Genomic DNA, 25,541 nt, shown 5'->3' on the forward strand with positions numbered 1-25,541 from the left:
GTTATGTATGTAAAATTAATGTTTAAATTATTACTTATCATGTTTATCATCCTATGGGTATGTTTGATGTACAAGTTTTAAGAATTTATGAGAATGAGTTTATGTTTTAGTAAACTAAATCTTATAAAGATTTATTTGATGCAAACAAATCTTAAGAGCATTTGAAAAAATAAGCTTTTAAGCCAAAAGGTCTTTAAATTGCTTTTGAAACGAGATGAAACTTTCTATAAAAGATAAATAAATTACATAACTACAATTTAAATTCCGCGATAGTTTGCAAAACCTAGATTCCCATAGTCCATGGCTCACTTGGAAAACGTATTTAACATTTAAATTTTAGATTTTAAAAATAATATTTACATAATAATGATCACTTCTATAAATTTCTTATAAAGGCTAGTAAAATCCAAATGGAATAATAAATGTATCTTTATTATTATATGAAACAAACTATTTTTTTCCCTTCAATTCAGACTTTAAATGATCATATTATCATTTTATTTATTCACTAGATTAAACCCGCACGTTGTGCGGGACTGACTGAGAATGTAAATAAAATAATAACTGATAATTACATTATTATTCATAATTTATGATAATATAAAAAATAGTTAATTTACAACTGATACAAATAATAAAATTATAATTTATAAATATATATATATAGTAGATGGTACCCGCGCAATGCGGCGGTGATGGTTACGGTGGTCTGGTGGTGTCGACAACAAGTGGTGATGGCGCGACTATTAGTGGTGGTGGTGGTGGCGGTGTCAAGTGGTGTAGGTTGATATAAATGTAATTGATATAGAGGTAATTGATCTAAATGGGTAGTGTGATATTTTAAAAGATAACGGACCAATGGTGTAAGTTAATTCTTTAAGGGTATAATAGTCATTTTGCATCTCTCATTTTTCTAACTTTTCAACAAAAGTGTATAATCTTTATGTAGTAGTATAGATATATACTTATCAAATATGTTAAAACGTGACTTTATAAATCATAAAATTCTTTTTCTATGATATATATATATTAAATATAATATAAAAAACAATCTCTCTTAAAACAATGATTATTATTTTTTTATTTTTTTTAGAATAACACAATGATAATTATCATTGAATTAATAAAAAAAACGCGGTCTAAAGAATATATAAACATCTTTGCGCTCATATATTATTAAAATACAAAATCTTAGTTATATGAAGATAAGTTACAAACATAAATTTAAATATCAAAAATATATGTGTGAAATTGATAAAGTAAATATCTAGTTTAACATTGATAATATAATCGGGTAGTAAAATATTATATGTAATTATCAATATAATCTAGTCTTATATTATATTAAACTATATTATATTCCACGCATAAGGTAATTAATACAAAGGAAGATAGAAAGAGATAAGTTACAAAGATCGATAATATATTATCAATATCTTTTAATTAGTTTTAAAATTCAATGAATATCTACCGTAGTTTGCAAAATATAAACAAATATTAAGTTAGATCAAGTAGTTTGTGCATAATATTAAAAGTTAGAGGTCATGAGTTCTAATCTTGTATTTGGCTTTTTTATTTGCTATTTAAGATTAATTAAAAAAAAATGTCTACGTAGGCAAATGAAGTGCCACATGAGCATTAAAAAATATATATCTAATTGTCAATATATCTAAGAAAAACTTTATTAGAAAATGACACCTAGGAAAAAGCCTAGTTGGCACAAAAAGATAAGTGTTACATATGAAAAAACATATTCTCTCTTAGTTATATAGAGATTAATATAAACATTTTCATTTAATATATCTATAATACCCTCAAAAAATAATTTACAACATCTATATTTTAACGCTTAAAAAATTTTACTAACCTCTTTTATATTAATTAATTTTACATTTATCATCACATCGCTCCCGCCGCCACCACTGCCGACATCGCCACCTCCTCACCCCATCCCACCACCTCTGCCGCATTATTCGTGCATATGTCTAGCACAAACAATAACTACGGCTCTAAGCTTTAGCCACAAAATAATATTACCAGCTCAAATTTAGTGTTACATCATGGTTCGACTTTTCGTGATAAGTGTAGTTCCTATTTCTCAAAAACATAAATACTTAATTTTTCACATTATGCTTATTTAATGCTAAATACATCACTTAAAGTTACACTTAAAAGTAAAAAAAATTATATGTTACATATTAAAATTTTTATTTGAATATTATGTTAAATGTATAACTATTTAATAGACAAAAAGTGAAGACTCTGTTTAACAAACCTCTTAAATAATTATCATGCAATATAGACATAATTTAGTCAAAAATTAGATTATAGTTCTCAAATTTGCATTTTTATAACAATAATACTCCGTATATGTATTCAGTATTTCAGTTTCGATATCATGCATAAATAATCTCAATTCCAAAAAAAATACTCGTAGTGCATAGTCCAGAACATTGGCCCCACATTTCTTTCTCTTCTCTGTCTGCTCTTGAAATCTTTTTTCTTTCATTCATTCCAAACAATCTTAATGCCCCCTTGCTCTTTCTGTCTTCTTCTTTTCCTAACTACATCACACCAAACAATTTTTTACTTTTTTTCCCCCACATTTTTCAGCCCAACCCAGATCTCCATTCATCACCAAAATAAGTTCAACTTGTATCTTTAAACCTGACCCAGATCCTATTTTTTTCATCTTGACCCATAAAAATCCTTACTTTCTTCACTACTACAAGCCCAAATGGAGAAAAAACAAATGCTTATATTGATTGTCACATTATCTTCTTGTTTTGTTATATTTGTTATCATTCTTTTCTTTGTCTGTATTTGTATGTGTAAAAGAAGAAATAAAGATTCTATAAAGAATAATAATAATAATAGCAAATCATGGGATAAAGAAGCAAACCATGAAAGTGGTGTTGAAGAAATGGATATGAAAGGAGAGTTTATTAAGTTTCAAGGTGGTGAAGATCTTACTTGTTTTGACATATTAGATGCTCCTGGTGAAGTCATAGGGAAATCAAGTTTTGGGACTTTGTATAGAGCAAATTTGCTGAGTGATTCTGTTTTGTTGCTGAGATTCTTGAGACCAGCTTGTACTATTGGCAAGTTACAAGATGTGATGCATGTGGTACAGCTTTTGGGGTCAATTAGACATCCTAATTTGGTACCTCTTTGTGGTTTTTATTCTGGGCCTAGAGGTGAGAAGCTTCTTGTTCATCCTTTTTACAGGAGAGGAAATTTGGCTCAGTTTATTAGAGGTAACTTTTGTTTTTATTCACAGCATTACAAACTTCATTGCTTTTACTTTTTTGTTTTCTTGGTTGGCATGGTTAAAAAGTTTTAAGTAAAGATTTTATTTATTCTCTTTTTAATAAAATAATGTAATAATGACCATTTTTGGGCAATGATAATCTGTTGATGGGTGTGATTAAATGAATATTTGATTTTTAATTTTGGGTTTGCTTTAATGATTTTCAATCAATAATGCTCTTTTGGGCCATGATAATCTATAATAATAGAAAAGGATCTGCCAATCCAAGGAGGCAAAGAGTATGGTTATTTTGAATTATTAGGATAATAAACTGTGAATAGCTCATCTTGGTAGTTCATGACTTCATGTGTATGTGAGATTTATGTCAGTAAGTACCTTTCTAGCAGTTAATGCATGAAAAATGCAGCAACAAATTGTACTGTACAAATAATTAACGCAATTCATGTATAAACCAGATCCTAAAGCAAAGTACTTGAGAATTTAGCATTTGTTTGTTTTGTTGTACATATTTTCATCGTTTTAAAATGTTTTACAAATCGTTTATAGACTTTTTGATGGAAAGTTCACTCGTGTTTGTTCATTAAGTGAAATGAATGAATATGAATAAACATGAATATTGCTTCCGTTCGATTATGTTGGTTAAGTTTCGATGATAGTTCATGAACGTTTTACAACCCTACATATTGTTGCTAATAAAGTTTAGTTTTATGCTTTGGTAAGCATTCAATCTTTATTGTCTTCTTTTGTACCTGTTTTTCTCCGTTTTTGTTTTTAATTAATCTTTAGATTCATATGTTTAATTTCATCAAGTGTTTCTTTGAATATGGCATATTCTTTTGTGTTAAAGCTAAACAAGATCTTGTTATATCTTCAGGATTAAGACTTCATGGTGTTATGTTATTCAGTTTATAGAATAGGGACACTGTTTTCTCTTTTATCAAAATTTCCTATAATAAAAATGACTTACTTGACCTTAAAAAGTCAAATTTTGTCTCTAGGAAGATCCATACATACATAAGTTGCAATGATACAATTATTATTATGTCATGGCTCATATGAACTTGTAAACTACTGGTATCAATTATTGTTACTACATACCAAATTTCTTGATATAGAAAATTGGAATTGTGCTAGATTTGAGGGAGTTCTTGATTGGAAATAACATGCATGTGGGTGATGGTCTTGCAAGGTCATTTTAGTCATCAAATTATATGTTTGTCTTTACCATATTATCTTATATTAAATCTCCTTCACATGCTACACATTTGTATGGTACTCTACTTCCACTCCATCATATTGGTACCAAACATTTAAGAGTCAAATCATTTAACTTTTTTTCTTTTAACATCAACTAATATCTTTCCTGTTTTGTGGAGTGGAGGTTAACTGTACGTACACCAAATTTAATTTATTTGCATACCTGAATATCATCATGATGCATGTTGACGTATCCATCGAAAAGTTTAGAGTATATATAAACCTCGTTTGCAAAACCCTAGTTTAGGTTTGGATACACTTTTTGAAAGTTAATAGTATCATGATATTAAGTTGTTAGGCTTCGATATAATCAAAATGTAATATAACATGTTCTGAAGATGGTTTTTGGAATGTCTAAATAACACTTATTAATAACAGTTTTGTTGCAATTTGTAATTGAGTATTAAACTCATTATTATCTTTAAACAAATGATTATTGTGCGATAATTACAAATCCAAACACCCTCTTAGATGTTGCACACATAAGATTTGGTAGCTTATGTTACTTTCATTTTTATTGAGCAGATGAGAACGGTGACTCTCACATATGGGAAGTCATTTACAAAATCTCAGCTGGAATCGTTAGAGGATTAGAATTTCTCCATACAGGGCTTCAAAGACCGATTATCCATGGAAATCTCAAATCTAAGAACATACTTTTGGGAAGGAACCATCAACCGTCTATTTCTGATTTTGGCCTACATCTACTTTTGAATTCAACAGCGGCACAAGAAATGCTTGAAGATGCTGCTGTCGAGGGTTACAAAGCGCCTGAATTGACTAAACTGAAAGAGTCAAATACCGGAAGTGATATCTACAATCTTGGGGTGATTTTACTTGAACTAATAACAGGTAAGGAACCGATTAATGGGAAAGCAAACCCTGATCAAGATTTCTATTTGCCAACATCAATAAGGAATGCAATCATGGATAAACGGATGTCAGATTTATATCATCCTGATGTTCTTGAAGTTGGCATTGGTGGATCAAGTTCTGTTAATGAAGACATTGTTATCAAATATGTGCAGCTTGCATTGGCTTGTTGCTCTCCTTTGCCTTCTCTTAGACCCGATATAAAGCAGATCTGCAAGAGGCTGGATGAAATCGGACCAAAATCTTGAAGATTAAGTTTGACTTTTAAAAGTGAAATTTTGACAGGTTGAGGTAGAAATGGTCAAAATGTGTAAAATTTTGGCCACAATGGGATGAAGGCTCTCTGCTATGCCAATGTGCCGTGAAAGTTGTACTCAGATGAAGTAAAGGGTAGTACTTTGCTAAATCTCATAGGTCTCATCTGAGGCATTGCTGATTTAGTATCAACCCCATATCTATATTCAAAAGGGTGTTATTGATATGGGTCAAACAATTTTCTTGAATTGTCAAAGTCAGAGCCTTTATTGGTGGTTGACCCATGTATTAACTATTAAGTGGTATTGCTGTTCTTTGATCACCATGAAAAGCAAAACATCAAAATTATGGAGAATATTCAAAGGAGTGAATAATAGTTTAAACAGATTCAATACAACTGTTAGATATGACAAATGGAGTATTTCATTTGTATCTTTTTTCATACATCAGACACACTCACGCAAAGGGCAATTCCAGTTCATTTTGTTTAATATTTAGCTGTCAAAGATGGTTGAGAAGTTAAATGGGCCAAAGTGTCTACTACTGTAGTCTGTAGATGATGGAGAATATAATTAATAAAACAAGCTAGATTTGCTAATAATTATTATTTGCATGTGAAATATGAGTTATTGGTCAAGCTAGTTGGTGGCTATTTGTCATCGTCATCGACACTTAATGTTGATAACATATTTTTTAGTATCAAAAAGTAAGAATGTATTGTGACAAGCAAATGAACTTTATACTTAATCAAAATAATAATAATAATAAAAAATTGTACTTATTCATTTTATTGGGGACATGTATTGCTAACTTGTTACTTTTCCACTTACACACACGTTTGTTCCACTTAAAAAGGCAGTTGATTTTATTGAAGGATTGAAGATAAGGTGAATGATATATCTACATTAATTTTTTTGTCATCTATAACAAACGTATATATTATATTGTACAATGTATAACTATATAAAGCGTGTATTGTTGTAGATGGCAAAAACTTGTTGTAGATTTATCATTCCCCGAAAGATTAGATCTTAAGTCTTAAACAGTAATATATACAACATAATTTATCCATCTACAACAAGGGTTTAGTATCTGGGGATGTAAGTAACTTTTATATTTTTTCTATTGTGTGAATGTAACTTTCATTTGGTTCATTGTATGTAATCAACCCGCCAAATTGAACGATTAATGTAAAAGTGTATATGTGTCACACCATATGAGCTGCCACGTAGAAGTTTTTGATTGGTCAACCTTAAAATTTTACATTAATCGTTCAAATTTAGCGGGTTAGTTGCATACAATGAACCAAATGAAAGTTACATTCACACAATAGAAAAAATGTAAAAGTTATTTACACTTTCAGATACTTAACCCCTACAACAAACGTACAAATTGTAATGCACAGACTACAACTAAATGATGCATATATTGTTGTAGATATCTAATTTTTGTTGTAGTAATATCATTTCCCATAGTTTTTTAGAATCATAATGTAACGTGAGAATGATGGATATTTTTTTTTTAATTTGATCTATGTATAGTGAAAATAATGGTGACTGTATAGAAGGGTGGTGGTTGAGGAAAACCCAGACAAGAAAAGAAGCATGGTAAGATTAAAATCGACAAAAATACCCTCGAGTGATTTGCATATGAGGGAGGTTAACAGACGGATTTTAAAGTCGTTAGTCAAAAAGATGAGTTTTGGACAAAAATATAAACGCCATCAGAAAGATGCCCAATGCTATTTTCGATAGGGAGGGATAACTTATGCAAAAATAGGAAAGTATGAGGACGAATTCTGTAAATAACTTCCAATGTGTCAAAACATGGATAAATGATTGCTCAGATAATTGCCTAACAATTGATCTTACTATCTGAGTATTATATGACTTTGTTTATTGTGTCTAAATCCACGTTGAAAACATGTCAGTGATGAATGATTGCTTCCATCGGTCATGGGCGCGCTCAGTCCAGCTGCCATTGGTCTCGAAGTCCAAATGATGAAAAAGGATAATGTTTACATCACGATTTAACGTTAACTTTATGAAAAATGACTAAATACTTCAAACAAAATAACCTAAAAATTCTCCTAACACTCTAAAAAAAGTAATATGTGGTATCCACTAATTCTTGCCCCCTGATTTTTTCACATGTCATCATCCAATAGTTAAAAGGATTTTTAAGCTATTTTGTTAGGAGGATTAATCATTCCTTAACTTTATACATGACCTATATTTATATAGTTTTAGGCCCTAGTATTACTAAGGGTAAGGTTGCCTGGTGTCCGGAATTTTTAAAACATTTAATGTATTTACAAGAGGTCTTAAAACTTTTCTAAATAGTTATAAAAAGGTTAAAAACAGTCATAGAAATACCACTGTTAAGCCGCATATATTTAAGTTACAAACTTAATCTTTTCGAATAACATGAAAAAGCGACACCTCCCGTGTTTATCTCTCTACAATGTATATGGTTGTGTCATTTATCGCTTCATATGTATAAAAAACTATAAAGAGTAAATTTTTTGTTGTGCAAATCAGAGTTTTTTTCTAGATAGGTATAATGGGAAAACTTATTTACCAAATTGGTATGGTTTTGAAAATATTTACCATTTTAGTATTAAAAAGGATAATGTTTACATCATGATTTAACGTATACTTTAAACATGACCTATATCTATATAGTTTTAGGCAATAGTATTACTAAGGGTAAGGTTGTCTGGTGTCCGGAATTTTTAAAACATTTAATGTATTTACAAGAGGTCTTAAAACTTTTCTAAATAGTTATGAAAAAGGTTAAAAACGGTCACAGAAATACCACAGTTAAACCGCATATATTTTAGTTAAAAACTTAAATCTTTTCGAATAACATGAAAAAGCGACACCTCTCATGTTATCTCTCTACAATGTATATGGTTGTGTTATTTATCGCTTCATATCTATAAATGTTATGTGTTATAAAGAGAAAATTTTTTGTTGTGTAAATCACCTCCGTCGGGTAATTGATCAACCTCACCAGCCATTTTCATTTAAGTGTTGGATCCAAAGCATTTTTTTCACCAGACAATGTCTTGCCCAAAACTATTTTGTTTACATATAAATATTTGACATGTCAGATATAATAATGAAATCTCTATTATTTCATAGCCCATTCTTTATAATGAAACTAGCATTTTATCCGCACAATTCGGCGGTGTGGTGTTGTAATTGTTTCATTAAAGATATTATAGATATTTTTAGTGGAGATTTATAAATTAATAAATAAAAGAGAAAATTCATTAAGAGTAGAATGATCATTTCGCATAGGGACATTTTTATGAGAGAAAGTATTGAAAAGTGTTAGGAGAGAAAGTGTGATAATTTTTATAAAGGAGTAGAGATAACACAATAGGTTTTATACAATTATACATGTATATCAAAAAATAAACTTTGGAGATTCTGGCTTGTTACAACCAATCTCTTGTTATTAGTTTAGTTACTCGACCAATTTTCAGATAAATATTTTGACATTGATACATCTAAAATGTAAGATGAGGGTCAATGTCAATTGCATGCTGCACGCTTCAAATAGCAGAAATATATATAGACTTATAGAGGACATGACCAAACATCTAGCTAAAGGTCAGAGGCTCATCTTCCTATGCAAATCGTTTATAATGTCAAATGTTATATGCGTAAAGCTGCACTTCGCAATTCAAAATTAGCTGTGTGTCATAGACCCAATACACGGAGCAATTGAGATAGGAAGGAGATAGATCTTCATTTACTAGCAGTAACAAAATATTAAAAATATTACATAAAACCTGCAAGTTTGTGTCCGTGGGACATTTTGCGAATTCTCCCTATAAGTAGAAGATCGTTTCGGGATTTTAGTACATATTATAGGGTTCCATACTTCAATGTCACTATAGTGTAACTTCAGGAGATACACAAGAATAGACTTTATGGCCCTGTGAAACACATAATATAATTATACACTGAGAAATAAAAAATGTAAATTTATTGTGGATGTCTAAATATTGTTGTAGATTTATCACTATATCTACTTCCGCATCCTTTTTCCAGAATACACCATTTTGACTATAAAAATAGGAGCCCTTCTCTATTTGGTCTTAAAATGAAAGCACTGCACAGGGTGTTATCATGTTAGCTTCAATAGTATGTCAGATGGAGTCAACTACTAATGTATTGGAGCATTTTGACTATAAAAATAGGCCATCAACTACTAATACACCATTTTGACTATAAAAATAGGCCCCAGCTGAAAAGACCATTATAACTCCAAGAAAAGATTGGAGCATCAACTATCCATATCAAACACAAGTTTCGCTAGCTAAATACTAGTTTAGAAAGGGCAAAGCAAAGACGACAAGTATATGTTTAACAAACAACAAACCTATGAAAACAATGGATTTTATTCTTCCTACATTTCCATTAGACATAAGTAAGCGACTCGACAAAGAGAAAAGCACCGGGCCACCTGCCTAGTTTCGAAAAGCCATCATCTCCAACAGACAACCTAGACGGTCGACACAATTTAAGTTCACAAAGCTGCTGATAAGTCTTCAACATTATATTGTATCTGATAGCCTTCCCGGGTATTTCCAACACTATAAACGAGTCCTCTTCTCTTTTCCCCAAAACAAGACAATGTATTACAAACGATTGTCGTGGCCTTAAAACGCCATAAACGGAGCGTGTTGCATCAGTCATTTCTGGGAATTTACTAGTCATTTGGTTAAGATCAACATGGTATTTCACAGTCCACCCTGAATAGTCCCTATCCATTTCATAAACATCAAACTGCATACTTGATTGAGGAACATTTGTATCAATAAACAACAAACAATCACGAGATTCAACTAAAGGATAACAATGGCGCTTAACATTCCAGCCATTATTATAACTAACAGGTATACTAATTTCATCAAGGCTGCCTTCATTATCATCAATCTTTAGATACAAAACAAACCCTTTCTTGTTAATCCAATGAACCGCGTTATTCCAATAAACCCCACCAGTAAACTCTGTATCAATATGACTAGAAAACGGCTTTTCAAACCTCCTCCAACTCTTGCTCTCCGACGAGTAAATCCCTATATCATACAAGTGTTCACTCCACGAAAACCCAATAACACATATGACCATATAATAAGGCGATTTCAACGGATCAAAAGCTAACGTCAAACCACGAGGTCTACGTTCGGCCCCTTTCCCTTCAAATTTGGGAAGGGAAATATATTTATTAATAGTTGGATTATAAACATAATACATTGCATAATACACGATCTGTTTGGAATCATTACAAAAATATTCATGCAATCTATGACACAACATTAAACCTTTACACGAATGCAAAACCATCGAACCCTCTTCAAAATTCAAGGTTTTAAAAGGAGGTTTAAAATCGAGGCTTTCGCAATCTAAGGAAACGAAATCATACTCCTTATTAACATTACCATGAATTCTTTGAAGAAACAGCCCGGAAGGCGGGTTATCCTTAAGGCTTCGTAACAAAGAGAAACGATGATCCGAAATCGCGGCACGCCACTGTTTGGATACACATTTTGATCGGAGTAAAGATCGGATGGGTAACCTTAACAGGATTTCCATCAAAACATCGCCGTGAGATGCTAAATCTGTTGATGATGACGTCATTTCCTGTTTTTCATTATTCTCACTTTCGTTTTGATGTTTGGATAGTAGATATCGCTTCATATTGGTTTTCATAGCACATATGTATATCTATATCTATCTCTGATTGCCGATGGATCGCGATGACTGTTTCAATTAGCGGCGATGATGATTGTAATACGTGAATCGATGGTTATCAGTCTCTCTGAATTGGGAATTGTTGGATTTTGTGTGAAAATTATTGACTGAAAAAAAGCCCTATTTTTTTTTCTAGGGAAGTAGTCATCGAACATAACACGAAATAGAAATCTGACTTTGTTTTACGGAGTATGTCTTATAGCATCTTCTTGTTTTTCTTTTTCAATATATATATTCAATAAATTGTTTATGCATCATATTATACCATCTAAATTTAAATAGTTTGATTTGATTATTTGAATTTTTTTTAAGATAACTTTATTTGTATTATATAGTACTGAGGAAATATATTCGCGCGTTGTGCAGTGAGGATGGGGTAATAGATCATAGGGTGTGATAGATCATAGAAGGTGCTAGGTCATAGAGTGTGATAGTCAAATTCCTTAGCAGTACGAACTTCGTCCTCGGATTTAGAAATTCGTCAAAAGTATATATCGAATGACATCTCTAATGAAATAGAATGAAATTTTAAGAATACCCATATAATTTTTATAATTTATCGATGTATGGTTTTTGAAATAAAAGATTTTGAATGAATTAGATGAATAAAATGATTTATGGAGAAATAGAAAAATGAGTGGTTAAGATTTCAGAAGAGAGAGAAAAATGAGTGGTTAATTTTCTTCTAATGATATTATGAATAAGTGATAGAGGTGTTTTGGGATTTGCAACAACTCAAAGTTAAAAAAAAATAGAAGAAACAAATACTTTATAATGTAATAGAGATTTGATATAAAATATATGAATGAATCAAGTCTGAAATATAATTTGATTATTTACATTTAATATAGTTTTTATATTAAAATAAATATTGAGAACTAAGAAACTTAAAGTTGTCAAATTAAGAGTATGGAATCTTAATCTTAATTTTAATGTTATTTTAATTTTAATTTTAATATATACTAAAAGACAATTGATCAAATTTCAATTGACCAATCATAACCATCAATTTATTTAAATTATCAAATTAAACATGTGACTTAATTAATTTAATTTATTAAAATTACGTTATTATATTTAAAACTAAAATTCTAATTAAATATTTATGTTATCTAAAGCTAAAATTAGATGCGGATAAAAAAAACTCTAGATTAATACAACTATAACTAATTAAATATACAACTATTTAGAAAAATACTAGATTTTAGACCCGTATAATATACGGGTATATATAGAATTTCTACATTTAAACAAAAGTTAAATAAGTTTATAACAAAAGTCATGAAATAAAATATATGAAGTAATATATATTCAGTTAGTTTTTAAAGATCCATTTACAAATGTATTTAGTAAAAGATAAAGATTATTCTATTAGATATGTATTACTAATTATTCTTTATATTATATCAAAATTATTCTTTAATAAGTGATGAAAAACAAAAAAAAAAAAGTAAATTAAATTAAATTAAAGACAAAATTGAAAGCAAAAGCTGATTTGAGAGAATCGAAAGCTGTGATTATTCTATAAATACTTAAATATTTGAATAAAGATTATTAGTATTTTTAAATTATAATAAGGCTAATAATGACATCATCAATGTTAAATTTTGAGAATTGAAGATTAATGAGTGGTCAATAAAATGGTTAAGTCAATTGTCACTTAGTATATATAAAGATAAATAAAAGATAAAAAAGACTTTTTCTACAAATAATACGGATATAAATACTAAAATATCTGGATAAAGATTATTAAGATTTTTAAATTAGAGTTTTGTTAAACAAAGCCAAAAGAGCTTTAAAAAAAATAAACTTTTAAGTTGAAGACTACAAAGTGCAGGAATAATATTTAAAGTGCAAATTAATGATGTAAAACAAAAAAAAAATATAAATTAGTTAGAGTTTTTCTAAGTATATATATATATATATATATAATATATATATATATATTATATATATATATAAATATTAAAGAGTAGTTATCTTAAGATTCTTAAGCCATCCATCTTAATTTAAACTCTCCTTAAACAATGCCACATAGGATTTATCCTATATGTCATTTTCATAAAATTTTTGAAAATATTTTATTTATTTATTATATATATAATAAAAAAAACTAAAATAAAATTAATCTATATTATATTGTACAAATTTTAGATCCTCTAATCCAATAAGGCAATATATATATATATAATACATATATTTGTGGTTTGGCATGAGATTTGTGATAGATATTAAAATTATTTATTTTAGGTAAAAATTTGTTTTATTAACCAAAAATGAAAATCCTGTAATTAACTGTATATTTTTACCGATAACTACTTTGGATTGCATATGTATATTTTACATTAGAGTTAGATATTTTATTTACCAAATTTTTAATTTTATTAGAATAAGTATTGGTTTGTTTTTAGTTTATTGTGTATGTAATTGGTTACGTTTTTTTTTGGTGCTTCATAATCATTTATTAAGCTCGATGTGTGATATTTACCATTTTGACAAACATACAATAAGACATATTGTTTAAAAGTATGTTATAATCGCCTCATGGTTGCTAAATATTTTATCTAAAAATATGTTGTAATCGTTCTTTATAATCTATGTAGCTGAGTCCAAATTCAATGCATGTTGTTTAATGTTTTTGTTAACCGGTTTTGTTGGTGACTATGATATGAAAATACAAGGGCCAACGAATGATATGGTTGTATAAATTAACACAAAACACTTTCACTGATTATCAATATCCACAGCTAGATTATTTTTCTTATATATATATTCCATTAACGATATTTTAATTAGTCACACATCGTGCGGGTAAAATACCTAGTAATATATATATATATATATATATATATATATATATAATAACTTTTTGTTAGAGAAAAAATACGGCTACTATAGTTAATTCTTTGATTACATATTGTTGATTTTAATAAAAAGAAAAAGTTAATATTTACATTGTGCTTAAAAGTAATTACATTAACAATCCGTGCGTAAAAATAGTCCCATGAAGTTTGCATATTTGTTAAAGTTACTATAGCTAGGTTTAAGGTAAAATAAAATAAGTATTAAAGTAAAACAAATAAAACAATAAGTTTCTCTTCACTGAAGATCACTGTGCATCATGAAAATCATCGTGTATCAATTGTTTCGTGAATATTCGTGCATCAATTTAATCATGATCTAAGGGTCAAGATCTTGTCTTATTTGTTTTACTTTAATACTTGTTTTACAATACCCAACCCCACTATAACTATTAATCCTTTAAAATAAAAGTTTGGATGTGCTTAGCATCTTTAAATAACGGATAAGGAAAGTCATAATATTATTTATAGGTTAATAACTATTTTTATTTTATATTTATGACATCATTAAAATTTAAATGATCAAATTAAGGCTTTTGATTGGTCAATAAACTATTAGGTTTGTTGTCTTTTAGTATATATAAAGATATCTATTTTAAAAAACCCATTCTATAAAAATACGACTATTTATATATTTATATATATATACATATACATATATATATATTTATTATTATTATTATATACCATATATATTATATACTCCATCTATAATTAATTAAATCAATATGTCTAAATTAATTTATATTTTTTGGTTTTTATCACCAATTTATACTTTAACACAATTAAAAAATAATTAATTTACTTTTTAGTTTTTCATCACCAAAATATGTCAAAACAGATATGCCTACCTGTTTGGAGTTTCGGTGCATCATAGCCTACCACTGCTTATGTGGTGCACCATTGTGTGGCGAGGAAAGCTAACAATATGTAAATTATAATAAATAAAAAAAAAATCGACTTTGTAGCACAACACCAATGTATCCCCACCATTTGGGCATTTAGCTAGTAGCTTACTAATTTGAAACATCAATTTCAAAACTAAATTGAAACCATTTAACTGAAATAATGATGTTATTTTCCACCTAAGTTTAAGTCAAGTTCATTCTAATTCTTTCATGTTAACAGTCATTTTATTAAACTCGTTCTCGTGATATCATTCAAAAAAAAAGTAAGTAAGTAAGTAACTGCTTAGGGTCGCCTTCTGCGGGTTTTGAGCCCCAATACCTCAACGGTGTATGGGGGAGGTTAAGATGTAGGCAGACCTTACCTCTACCTAAGTAGAGAGACCGCTTCCAGTTTCTACCTAATTCAAAATAAAAAGAATTTATCAAACACTAACTCTAATCATAATCATTGATTATAATCTTTAATTCAATTCTTTAACATAATCATTTTTTTTCAATCACCAATTTCATAAGTTCGTTTGTCTTTTTTAACGTCTATAGATGGTTTTTTGCTGATGTGACGCTGATTATGACTAGTACCCCTGTGGATGAGTCTACGCATAAGACAACTTCTTATTGGGTTGTGGCTCTTTCAAAATAACGAGCTTATAGTATTAAACTACTTTACCACAATAACCGAGTGGGAAACATGCAACGCAAAATGAAGATTAGGATAGATTTTAACTTGATTTGTTTTAAATTAGAGTTAATTACAGAAATCGTCCTTGTCGTGGACCTCTACTTGCAGCTTTCGTCCTTAAGTTTAATAAATTACAGTTTTAGTCCAAAAAACTTTGCCTCATCAACACTTTTGGTCCTGGGTGGTAACGTCTGTTTAAAACCCTATCACGTGACAGCCACATGATGGGCATTTTCGTCATTTCCCTTCTTCCAGTTATTACACTTTTAGTCCAAAAAAAACTTATTTACCTTTTTTTTCCTCCAAATTCATCATCAACAACAACCATCCACCATCATCATCCACCACCATTACCTGATAGTAATATTAAATTATTCTTTTTCATTTTTCTTCTTAAGAATTCTTGGTAAAGGAGACAATGGGTTTTAACCCTAAATTGTTTATAGTATAATTTCATTCATATATAACTTGTAAATCAGATTATGTACACAGATATATATACAAAAATCACAAAAACCGAAGATACAAATATAAATTGGACATGTATCGACCATGATCAGTGAAAGAATCTTGGGTATGAGTCTCGATATCATGTTCTCATTTCTGTTTCACCTCAGATCTTGACTTCTTTGTTCAGATCTGCAAGTCAACGCCGGTCAACAGCCGAGTCTTCTTATTCTTCTTCGTAAGAACAAACAAGTTTGTAACCCAGATGACTTTGGTTGACCCGAACGTTCTTCCTTTCTTCTTATGACTTCTGTTATATATCTCCATTTTTGTTTTATACTCTTGCCCATGTATGTGTGTGAATTGATGTATATGTGTGTATTGCAGTGTGTATGTACATAGGCGTGTGTGTGCGCTGTATGAAATCAATGTATGTATTTCTTCTTTTTCAATTTTTGTTTTTGCTATCTTGTTTCATCTGTTCATAGCTGAACATCTGGAAGATATAGATATAGATGATGATGACTATTTAATTTGTATTTTTAATAGATAGATGGGACAATGATTTTTGATAATGGAAATAAATTAATAAAAAAAAAAGTTTATAATTAGTTACACTTTTAGTCATGTTGTAAAACAAAGACGACACTTTTGGTCATTGTGACATTAAAAGACAAAAATACCTATCATGTGATTGGCATGTGATGACATATTAGACTGATGTTACCACCCAGGACCAAAAGTGTTGATGGGGCAAAGTTTTTTGGACTAAAACTGTAATTTATTAAACTTAGGGACGAAAGCTGCAAGTGGAGGTCCAAATTTTTGTAATTAACTCTTTAGATTAATTTGATTTTTATGTCATTTCATGTTGGCTGTGAGACTAATCAAACTGATAAGTTGGCTTATCCATTTACTCTAAATTTTTATTTTTGGTGGCGTTAGTTTTTTAAAGGCAATTAATTATGCAAGTCTTGTACACTTTGGTCCCTCCAAGACTCCAAGAGTTTAAATACAATAAATCTTCGAAGAAGATATATACCTAACAATTCGACAAATCCGTCATACCAAATTAATCGTTGACTCAGCTATCTTTTCTCACTTTCATGTGACGTTCTTCAATTCTCCAATCTTCAATATCTCTCAACTGTCACTACACAAAATCCAGGTTTCTAGCTAGATATCAAGCCATCGAGAATATTGATCAAAGTATCGTGCAATAAGGTAATTCTTATATCTTTCGTTCGTTTGTTGTTCCGGGGCTTACTTGTAAAGAACATGCATGATGATCGATATGATCGATAGATAAGTTGCGCATTAGTTTTTAATTGTTCTCTTGCATATGTTGCATCAAAGCCTATTGGAGCTTTCCTAATTAAACTAGATGTCAGGTTAATTAATTGTAGATAACTTAATTGGTGGTTTTAATCAAAGAAGATAAAAATTAAAATGCAGATATAGCTTGGTGTGGTTCACAACTTCATCAAATTGTAAAAAAAAAAGGTGCTCAAGATTTCAATTCAGAGTCTCTCCTAGTCTGATTGATAAATTTAGAAGCCTTAAAAAGATCGCAAAGTAGATAAAACTTTCATTTGTAGTTTAATAGTATTAGTTTAGAGTCTTTCTTTCATATACAACTATATGAACGCTTTTTGCATGAAAGGATATCAAACGATTATGAAGACTTGCTGTTCAATAAAATAAATTAAATAAATGATTATGAAGACTAACTTAAATGATTAAGCCTTTGAACAAAGATTATTAGTTATACGGAGTAACTAATAATCCATGAAATATGTTCCTGCATGGGGTTAAATTAAATAAATTCTAGTTTAATTAGATGAACAGATGGAGTTGGAAAATTTTGAAAGATGCAAGATATTAGAATTGCATTCCAGCATTCATCATATATCTTTTCACTTAAGGTGAAAACACTCCACAATTTCGAAAGGATACGTCATTGTTCCTATTAATTTAAATTATGCGGGTCCTTCCAAATAGGGTGTTTGGAATTGAGTTTGTAAATATTTTACGTTGCATTTTGAAAATATATATATGTTCTAATTAACTTACTTTTTCAAATTGTCTGTATTAATTATTTTTTCTTTTTTGTCAAAATTTTTAATAATTAGATAATTACTTCAAAACGTAATTCTAAACACCCTTACAAAACTAGATTTGATCTTGTAACATAATAAGAGCCTACCCAATGGTCATGACCCATCCCCCAAAGACTAGTCCATGTCAGCGCTATCAGCAAAAAACACTCCAATGACTAATCCCCCAAAAATGCACCCAATGCACTCATCCCTCAAGGACTAGTCTTGGACCCACCAATTATTTAATTCTACCCCCAAACATAATACTTTTAACCTTCTAAATAATAATAATAATAATAATAATAATAATAATAATAATAATAATAATAATAATAATAATAATACAAAGTATATTTATTTAGAGAATAAAAAGAAGGTTATTTATTTTAGGGTTATTTTTAAATAAACATAAAAGTTAAAGGTAGAAACTAAAAAATTGAAAAAAGACAAAAGTTGGGAAAAAAAAACAAACGCACCTACCTGGCTACCCATCTTCTTCGAGTATTACCGGCCGCCGGAAAAAATGGCTCATGTGATGTTTTTTTTTTCTCTTTATAGAGATGCCACACACACATATATGTATTTATAGACATATATATATATATATATATATATATAGGAAAGAAAAATGAAAAAAAAGAAAAGAAAAAAGAAACGCGAATTAACTCGTCCCTGGAGGAACGAAACCATCGGACGACTGAAGCGAACGAGCCAGGAACGAGTCCCACCCAATGGTGTGGACTCTTCTGAGGCAGGCGGACGAGCTCGGGAATGAGCCCATTGGGCACCCTCTAACAGACCCGTCATGAAACTTGAGAAAATATGTGTAAAATTAGTTAAAAACCAATTCTGACATGAGTAGTCTCAAAACATTAATCACAGGGAATACCCTAACGTGGATAACCGGAGCTTGACTATCCTTCGTTGCCACCGAAGTTATGGCAATGTGTGTCCGTCTTTGCATACCTTTAGACTTTAGTCAAGGAGAACACTTACCAACAATTAGTTATGCTCTTAATTTTTTCTGTCGAGTACTATTTTTTACTTTAATTGATTTTGGTACAAATTTTCATTTCACCTTTATCATCATCGAATCACACAAATACTTTAAACAAAAAATGAATAGAAAACTGTTACATATTCAAAGTGAATGGAAAACCATATGTTAATATTTTAAATAAATGATTGAGTTTCACGTTTTTTTATATATTAAAAAGTAATATGTAAAAACTTTTTAACCCAAAGATATAAAAAAACCCCACATATTTACTTCATAATTTAAAGTCTTAGTTAACTGCACATATTTACTTGACAATATATATTTATGAGGGCTTGGTCTGGGTATATCCAGGTTCAAGTCTGAGGGGGCAGAGTTTACTCCAATTTAAATATCGTTTTGGACGGTTCAATTAGGGATTTTCCCCCACATGGTCATAGTGCTGCAGTTTTGAGGTATCCTAGCGCATGCCCAATTAAGACAACGTATGTCTATACTCTTAGGTCGCGTTTGGTTCGCAGATTCTGATGAAATTTGATGGAATTGGAATTAAATTCCATTCCTTAGTGCGTTTGGTTGCTCAATGATGAAGGAATATCATTCTGTTGGAATGTCAACATTCCCTCATTTGATGGAATCTCCATTCCATGAGGATGAGGAAAGGAATCTCATTCCGTCTCTCCCTTAAATCTTAAAAAAAAATAAAAAACATTTTATCAAATTTCATTCCATCAGATTCCAATTCCTTCAATAAATTCCATTCCAACCAAAATATTCCGTGAACCAAACGCCTTAGAAATTCGTTTTCCAAAAAAAAAAAACTGCACCACAAAGCTACTATAAATACCCAAGAAAGTGATATTATTTCCACTTGTGAGGTAAGACGACTTTTGACAAGGTCAAAAGTCTCCAGGTGGCAGCTGAGAGTTTTACTGGCGAAAATATTCGGTTAAGTCAAACTTAGTTTAGCATAAATAATTGATGAAATTGGTCCCCCACTTTTTCTTAACCAACCTATTTTCCAAAAGTCCCACATGGCCACACTAAATCGAATATTCCATTAACAATTTTTCCTTTTTGTGATGTAATACTATTATACAGTCGTTTGATACCGATATTTTTGTATATGATGAATAAATATTTGTATATAGAAATCATCATTCTTTCACTAAAAATCCAAACCTTTGTTTAAAAGTTAATTTTCGAGGTTCATTGTCTATTACTGTCTCACGTATAGAAGGTGTTGGTACTAAAGCATATGGTAGGAAATCAAAACAGGATCACGCCTTTTACCAAGTACCGTGCCGAACCACATAATTTTCCGTTAGTTTCATTTACTTTGCGGTGTGTGTCGACTTATTGCTTCCCACTGAAGTTTCGTCAAAAAAATATACGAGTAACTTTTTTTAATAAATAACGTCCCATGATTTCTATAACTATACGGATTATACCTAATAGCGGTCAACATAAATTAAGAAAATGATGAATTCTACCTTTTCTTAAACAACATGATTTGAGGTTTGTTTGTAATATAAATTAGATGCATATGGATGTAAGGTGTTTGGAAAGTCACATACCAAAAAAGGACAAGTAGACCTTGCTTTGTCACATGTTGTCAATTTGAATGAATTAAATAATTCTTGTGAAACAAATTGAATCATCAATTAAAATATTACATTTATTACAAATAATAGTAGATAATATAATTAGTATATTTAATTATTCATCTTCTCATTGTCGTTGAACAATAAAAACACTATGGCATTGTTTGAACCAACTAAGTAACATTGTTCATATCACATTCAAATTAATTAATTAATACATTAAATCAATTTAGAGATATGCACGCACGGCACAGTGTATTATTTATGACTTTGACATCCAACTATTTATCTTTCTCTAGGTAAGTTTGTTACAATCTTTATCTTTATACGAAACTAAAGCAACTATTCTAGGGAGATAAAAAATAACATTAACGATACAGGTATTCTAGAGAGAGACCAAAACCTGCGAATTGTTTTTTTTTTTTGGTTTGTCAAGTACAAGAGATACTTCAATCTGCTCTCAATGCTTTTGATATTTTGGTATGTTTTGATTCATATTACTGGGTTATTTTTTAAGAAAGTCAAGTTCTTTTACAGAATTACATACACTTGCTCTGTTTCTAGCTTTTTAATATTTTTTATTTTCTATGTTCTCTAGCTTTTATTTCAAGAAACATCAGCTTTGTGGTTTATAGTTTGGGATTGAGTATTGTTGACATTGACATAGTGACATGACTAATCTTGGGTAATTTTGCAGAAAAAAAATGGAGGAAGATGATGGAATGATTAAAGGGGTAGATAAGTTAGCAACACCATCATATTTGGTAGTTGCTTTAGCTGTTAGTGGAAGTAGAAAAACCAAGTATGTTGTTAAATGGGCATTGGATAAATTTGCTCCTGAGGGTATTCTTCTCTTCAAATTGTACTTCATTCGCCCGAAAATTACCAGAATCCCAACACCAAGTGCGTTTCTTTTTCGAGATTCGTTTTTTCCAAGTATTTTGTAATCTATATTCTATTAAAAATTCTGCTTTTTGTTTGTTATTGTGGTAGTGGGAACTGTTCCTGTCTCTCAAGTGAGAGAGGATGTAGTGATTGCGTATAAGAAGGAAGTCGAATGGCAAACGTACGAAAAGCTGACGCCTTTCAAGAACATGTGTGCTAGGAGAAAGGTTTGAGCTTTATATTGTTTCTTGATTATATCGACGAAATCTAATGAAACGGTATTAAGATGAAGCTGTTTGTTTTTGTGTGTAGGTGGAGGTGGAAATTGTGCAAATTGAATCGGATGATGTAGTAGCTACAATAAAACAGGAAATTGTTAAAAACAATATCAAGAAACTTGTGATTGGAGCTTCATCTAATGGCTTGTTCTCTAGGTACAGAATTCGTGCTAAACGTTTTGTTTTCACTACATCGGGTGTTGTGTGATATGTTATTTTGATGGTATTTGGTAATTTAGGGGACGGAATTTGTCATCAAGAATCTCAGAAAGCATTCCTAGCTTTTGTACAGTTTATGCTATATCTAAAGGGAAACTATCTTCGCTCCGAGCTTCTGATTCTGAGACTATTGGATCCTCTAAAGATGGGAGTAACAGTAGTGATTCAAGTTCTATCACCAACTCTTCAAGTTTTGATCCCAGTTTCCAAACAGGTAATGTTTGACTTTTGAGGTCATAGTTGCTAATTTAGTACCTTCTTTATTCATTAGGATTATTTGACTTTTTCGTGAAAAATTCAAGCATGATTGGAGATTGTGAAGAGTCAGAAAGGATGTTTTTGGTGCTAAATATAAACTAATATTCATATCGAATTTAATGTCAAGAAGTTACAGGTTGACCTCAAAAGTCAAATCCAGTTGTTTGATATTGTCAGAATTTTTGTGTTAACAGAGTGGACAGACCAAGGTTTGGGTACCTCATACTCCCTATTCTCTTCAAATTCACTACCGGTGCAACGTTTTGAGGCACTTTCATCCATAAACCGGGTTCTTCACAAAAAAACAAGTTCCTTAGAAAGTCCGAGAAATAAGCTTCTTGATAGCTTCCAGGGAGATGAAACAACACTTTCTTATGGCAGTAATAGTAATGCTGATTATTTTCGCGCAAATAGTATGGTATCAAGCGATAGAAGTTTTTTGACTGAAAACCATTCTTGGACATCTGATCAAGATACTATATCCTATGCGCCTTCAGAAATTTCTTCAGAAATCCAGGTATCTTTCTATCCTTTTGTCACAATTATATGTGTTTTCATGTTCTTCTAACATATATGATTTGGCAACCTGTCCTCCCAGGATAATGATATCAACTTTGAGCTAGAAAAGTTGAGAGTTGAGCTTAGGCACGTTCGTGGGATGTATGCAATTGCACAAACCGAGACATTTGATGCATCTAGAAGGGTACTTCAGTTTCTTTTCCAAGCCAACCTTTAAATATAGCCACTATTACTACTAAGTCATGCAAAACTAACACATATTACTTTATGTCAGCTAAATGACCTTCAAAAACAGAAACTAGAGGAATCAATCAGACTCAAGGAGTTAAAGGTTAAAGAGGAGGAATCTAAAGCATTAGCTAAACAAGAGAAGCAGCAGCATGAGGCTGCTGAAAGACAAGCCGAATACGTGAAAGATTGTCTCCGAAGAGAAACTGCTGTAAGGAAAGATGCAGAAGAGAAGGCGTTACAAGAATCTATAGAGAAGGAAAAGCTTCAGCAAGCCGTAACAGGTACATCAATGAAGTACCAGACTTTCACATGGGAAGAGATCGTGGCTGCTTGTTCTTCGTTTTCTGAAGATCGTAAGATAGGAACAGGTGGGAATGGAAGTGTATATAAAGCAAGCTTTCATCATACGGTTGCTGCTGCGAAAGTTCTTCACTCTCAGGAAGCTCACAGAACCAAGCAATTTCAACAAGAGGTATGTACTGCAATCTACAGAATTATTTTGATTTTTGTGTTTGAGTCTCTAATTTTCAAATCAAGTTTTGATTTTGCAGCTTGAAGTTCTAAGCAGAATACGGCATCCTCATTTGCTTATTCTGATTGGTGCGTGTGTAGATCATGGCTGCTTAGTATATGAGTACATGGAATATGGGAGCTTGGAAGAGAGATTATTTCGCAAAAACAACACACCACCAATCCCATGGTTTGCTCGATTTCGTATTGCATGGGAAGTAGCATCAGCTCTAGTCTTCCTTCATAATGCCAAACCCAAATCAATTGTTCATCGTGACCTAAAACCTGCAAATATATTGCTTGATCATAATCTCGTGAGCAAGATTGGCGATGTTGGCGTTTCAACTATGCTTAATTCAGACCCTTCTTCTCCATCCACCATTTACAAAGACACCAGTCCAGCTGGAACCCTTTGTTACATCGATCCAGAATATCAACGAACAGGATTAGTTTCTCCAAAATCCGATGTTTATGCTCTTGGTATTGTGATTTTGCAGTTACTGACTGCAAGACCAGCAATTGCACTAACCCATGTGGTGGAAACCGCTTTTGAGGATACTAAGTTAGCCATGGTGCTGGATCGAGAAGCAGGCGAATGGCCAGTGGATGAAACTAAGGAGTTAGCTATGTTGGGCTTGAGTTGTGCTGAACTTCGACGAAAAGATAGGCCGGATTTGAAAGATAGGGTTCTTCCTGTATTGGAGAAACTGAAAGCAGTCGCGGATGAAGCTCAAAGAACCACATCTATGACTCGGAAGACCCCTCCTAATCATTTCATATGCCCAATACTCGAGGTATGTTCATAAGTGTCAAAGATCAGGTAATGGGTCAAAATGGAAAGTCTGTAAAACTGGTTGGAACAAGACGGCTTGGGATGAACTCGCTCTGGTAGCACTTTTTTGCTCTTATAACTATTTATTTATATTAATAACTGATGTGTGAATTGATGATGTTTTCATACAGCATGTAATGATCGATCCTTGTGTTGCTGCTGATGGCTACACTTATGATCGTAGGGCGATAGAGAAATGGTTTGAGGAGAATGACAGTTCCCCAATGACAAATTTACCATTGACAAGTAAGAGCTTAACACCAAATTACACACTTTTCTCTGCAATAATGGAGTGGAAACTAAGAGCGCAGTGATTTGAGTAAGACTTTTGGATCCAACCAGGTTTTTCTTAGGATTGTTTAATGTACATTTTTTTTTCCGGTTTAGATGCTATTAGGGTCTACATGAACCTTTGATCTGAAAAGTTAATAGAGTATAAATTAATGTACATGTTTATACCTTGGAAACATGTTATTGCATTCATTTTCAAATTTTCACCGGGTAGGACATGTTGGGTCAAACTATCGAAGACTAAACAGGTTACATTGTAAAGATCATAACATGGAAAAAAAATACCAGTCAAAATGGGTAAGGTGAAGTTACCCAAAAAAAATTTGTCCACCAATTTAAAGCTTTTTATAGTATTTAATAACAATCAATTTAGAAAGAAATTCTATTGGAGGTTGTATTTCACTAACGAGATACTTTAGATGCTTTTTGAGCAGTCCAGAACAAATATGTTTCATATATGTATGTCACCCATAAACACAAAATATGATCCAAATTG

The 25,541-nt window shown here is 31.0% G+C and overlaps 3 protein-coding genes across 4 annotated transcripts; 2 read left to right on the forward strand and 1 right to left on the reverse strand.

Moving 5' to 3' along the window:
- The first annotated feature begins 2,477 nt into the window (after window positions 1–2,477).
- LOC122604045 (putative kinase-like protein TMKL1) lies at window positions 2,478–5,942 on the forward strand. Its single transcript, XM_043776939.1, has 2 exons — window positions 2,478–3,257; window positions 5,054–5,942. The coding sequence occupies exons 1-2, from the start codon at window positions 2,738–2,740 to the stop codon at window positions 5,647–5,649; spliced, it is 1,116 nt and encodes a 371-aa protein (XP_043632874.1). The 5' UTR covers window positions 2,478–2,737; the 3' UTR covers window positions 5,650–5,942.
- Window positions 5,943–10,008: 4,066 nt separating this feature from the next.
- On the reverse strand, window positions 10,009–11,597 carry LOC122605648 (F-box protein At5g07610-like). The gene has a single exon (XM_043778604.1). The coding sequence runs from the start codon at window positions 11,383–11,385 to the stop codon at window positions 10,090–10,092; it is 1,296 nt and encodes a 431-aa protein (XP_043634539.1). The 5' UTR covers window positions 11,386–11,597; the 3' UTR covers window positions 10,009–10,089.
- Window positions 11,598–17,401: 5,804 nt separating this feature from the next.
- Window positions 17,402–25,245, forward strand: LOC122605148 (U-box domain-containing protein 35-like). Of its 2 annotated transcripts, none has more exons than XM_043778031.1 (10): window positions 17,402–17,546; window positions 21,720–21,925; window positions 22,016–22,134; window positions 22,220–22,341; window positions 22,425–22,618; window positions 22,857–23,179; window positions 23,261–23,365; window positions 23,456–23,884; window positions 23,964–24,716; window positions 24,886–25,245. In XM_043778031.1, exons 2-10 carry the CDS (start codon window positions 21,727–21,729, stop codon window positions 25,066–25,068), a joined length of 2,427 nt encoding a protein of 808 aa, XP_043633966.1. In that variant the 5' UTR covers window positions 17,402–17,546; window positions 21,720–21,726; the 3' UTR covers window positions 25,069–25,245. The 2 variants fall into 2 exon arrangements, with proteins under 2 accessions (XP_043633966.1, XP_043633967.1); XM_043778032.1 differs by lacking the exon at window positions 17,402–17,546 and adding an exon at window positions 21,483–21,502.
- The last annotated feature ends 296 nt before the right edge of the window (window positions 25,246–25,541 follow it).

Source organism: Erigeron canadensis, chromosome 6, assembly GCF_010389155.1.
Source record: "Erigeron canadensis isolate Cc75 chromosome 6, C_canadensis_v1, whole genome shotgun sequence".
Taxonomy (NCBI): Eukaryota; Viridiplantae; Streptophyta; class Magnoliopsida; order Asterales; family Asteraceae; genus Erigeron; species Erigeron canadensis.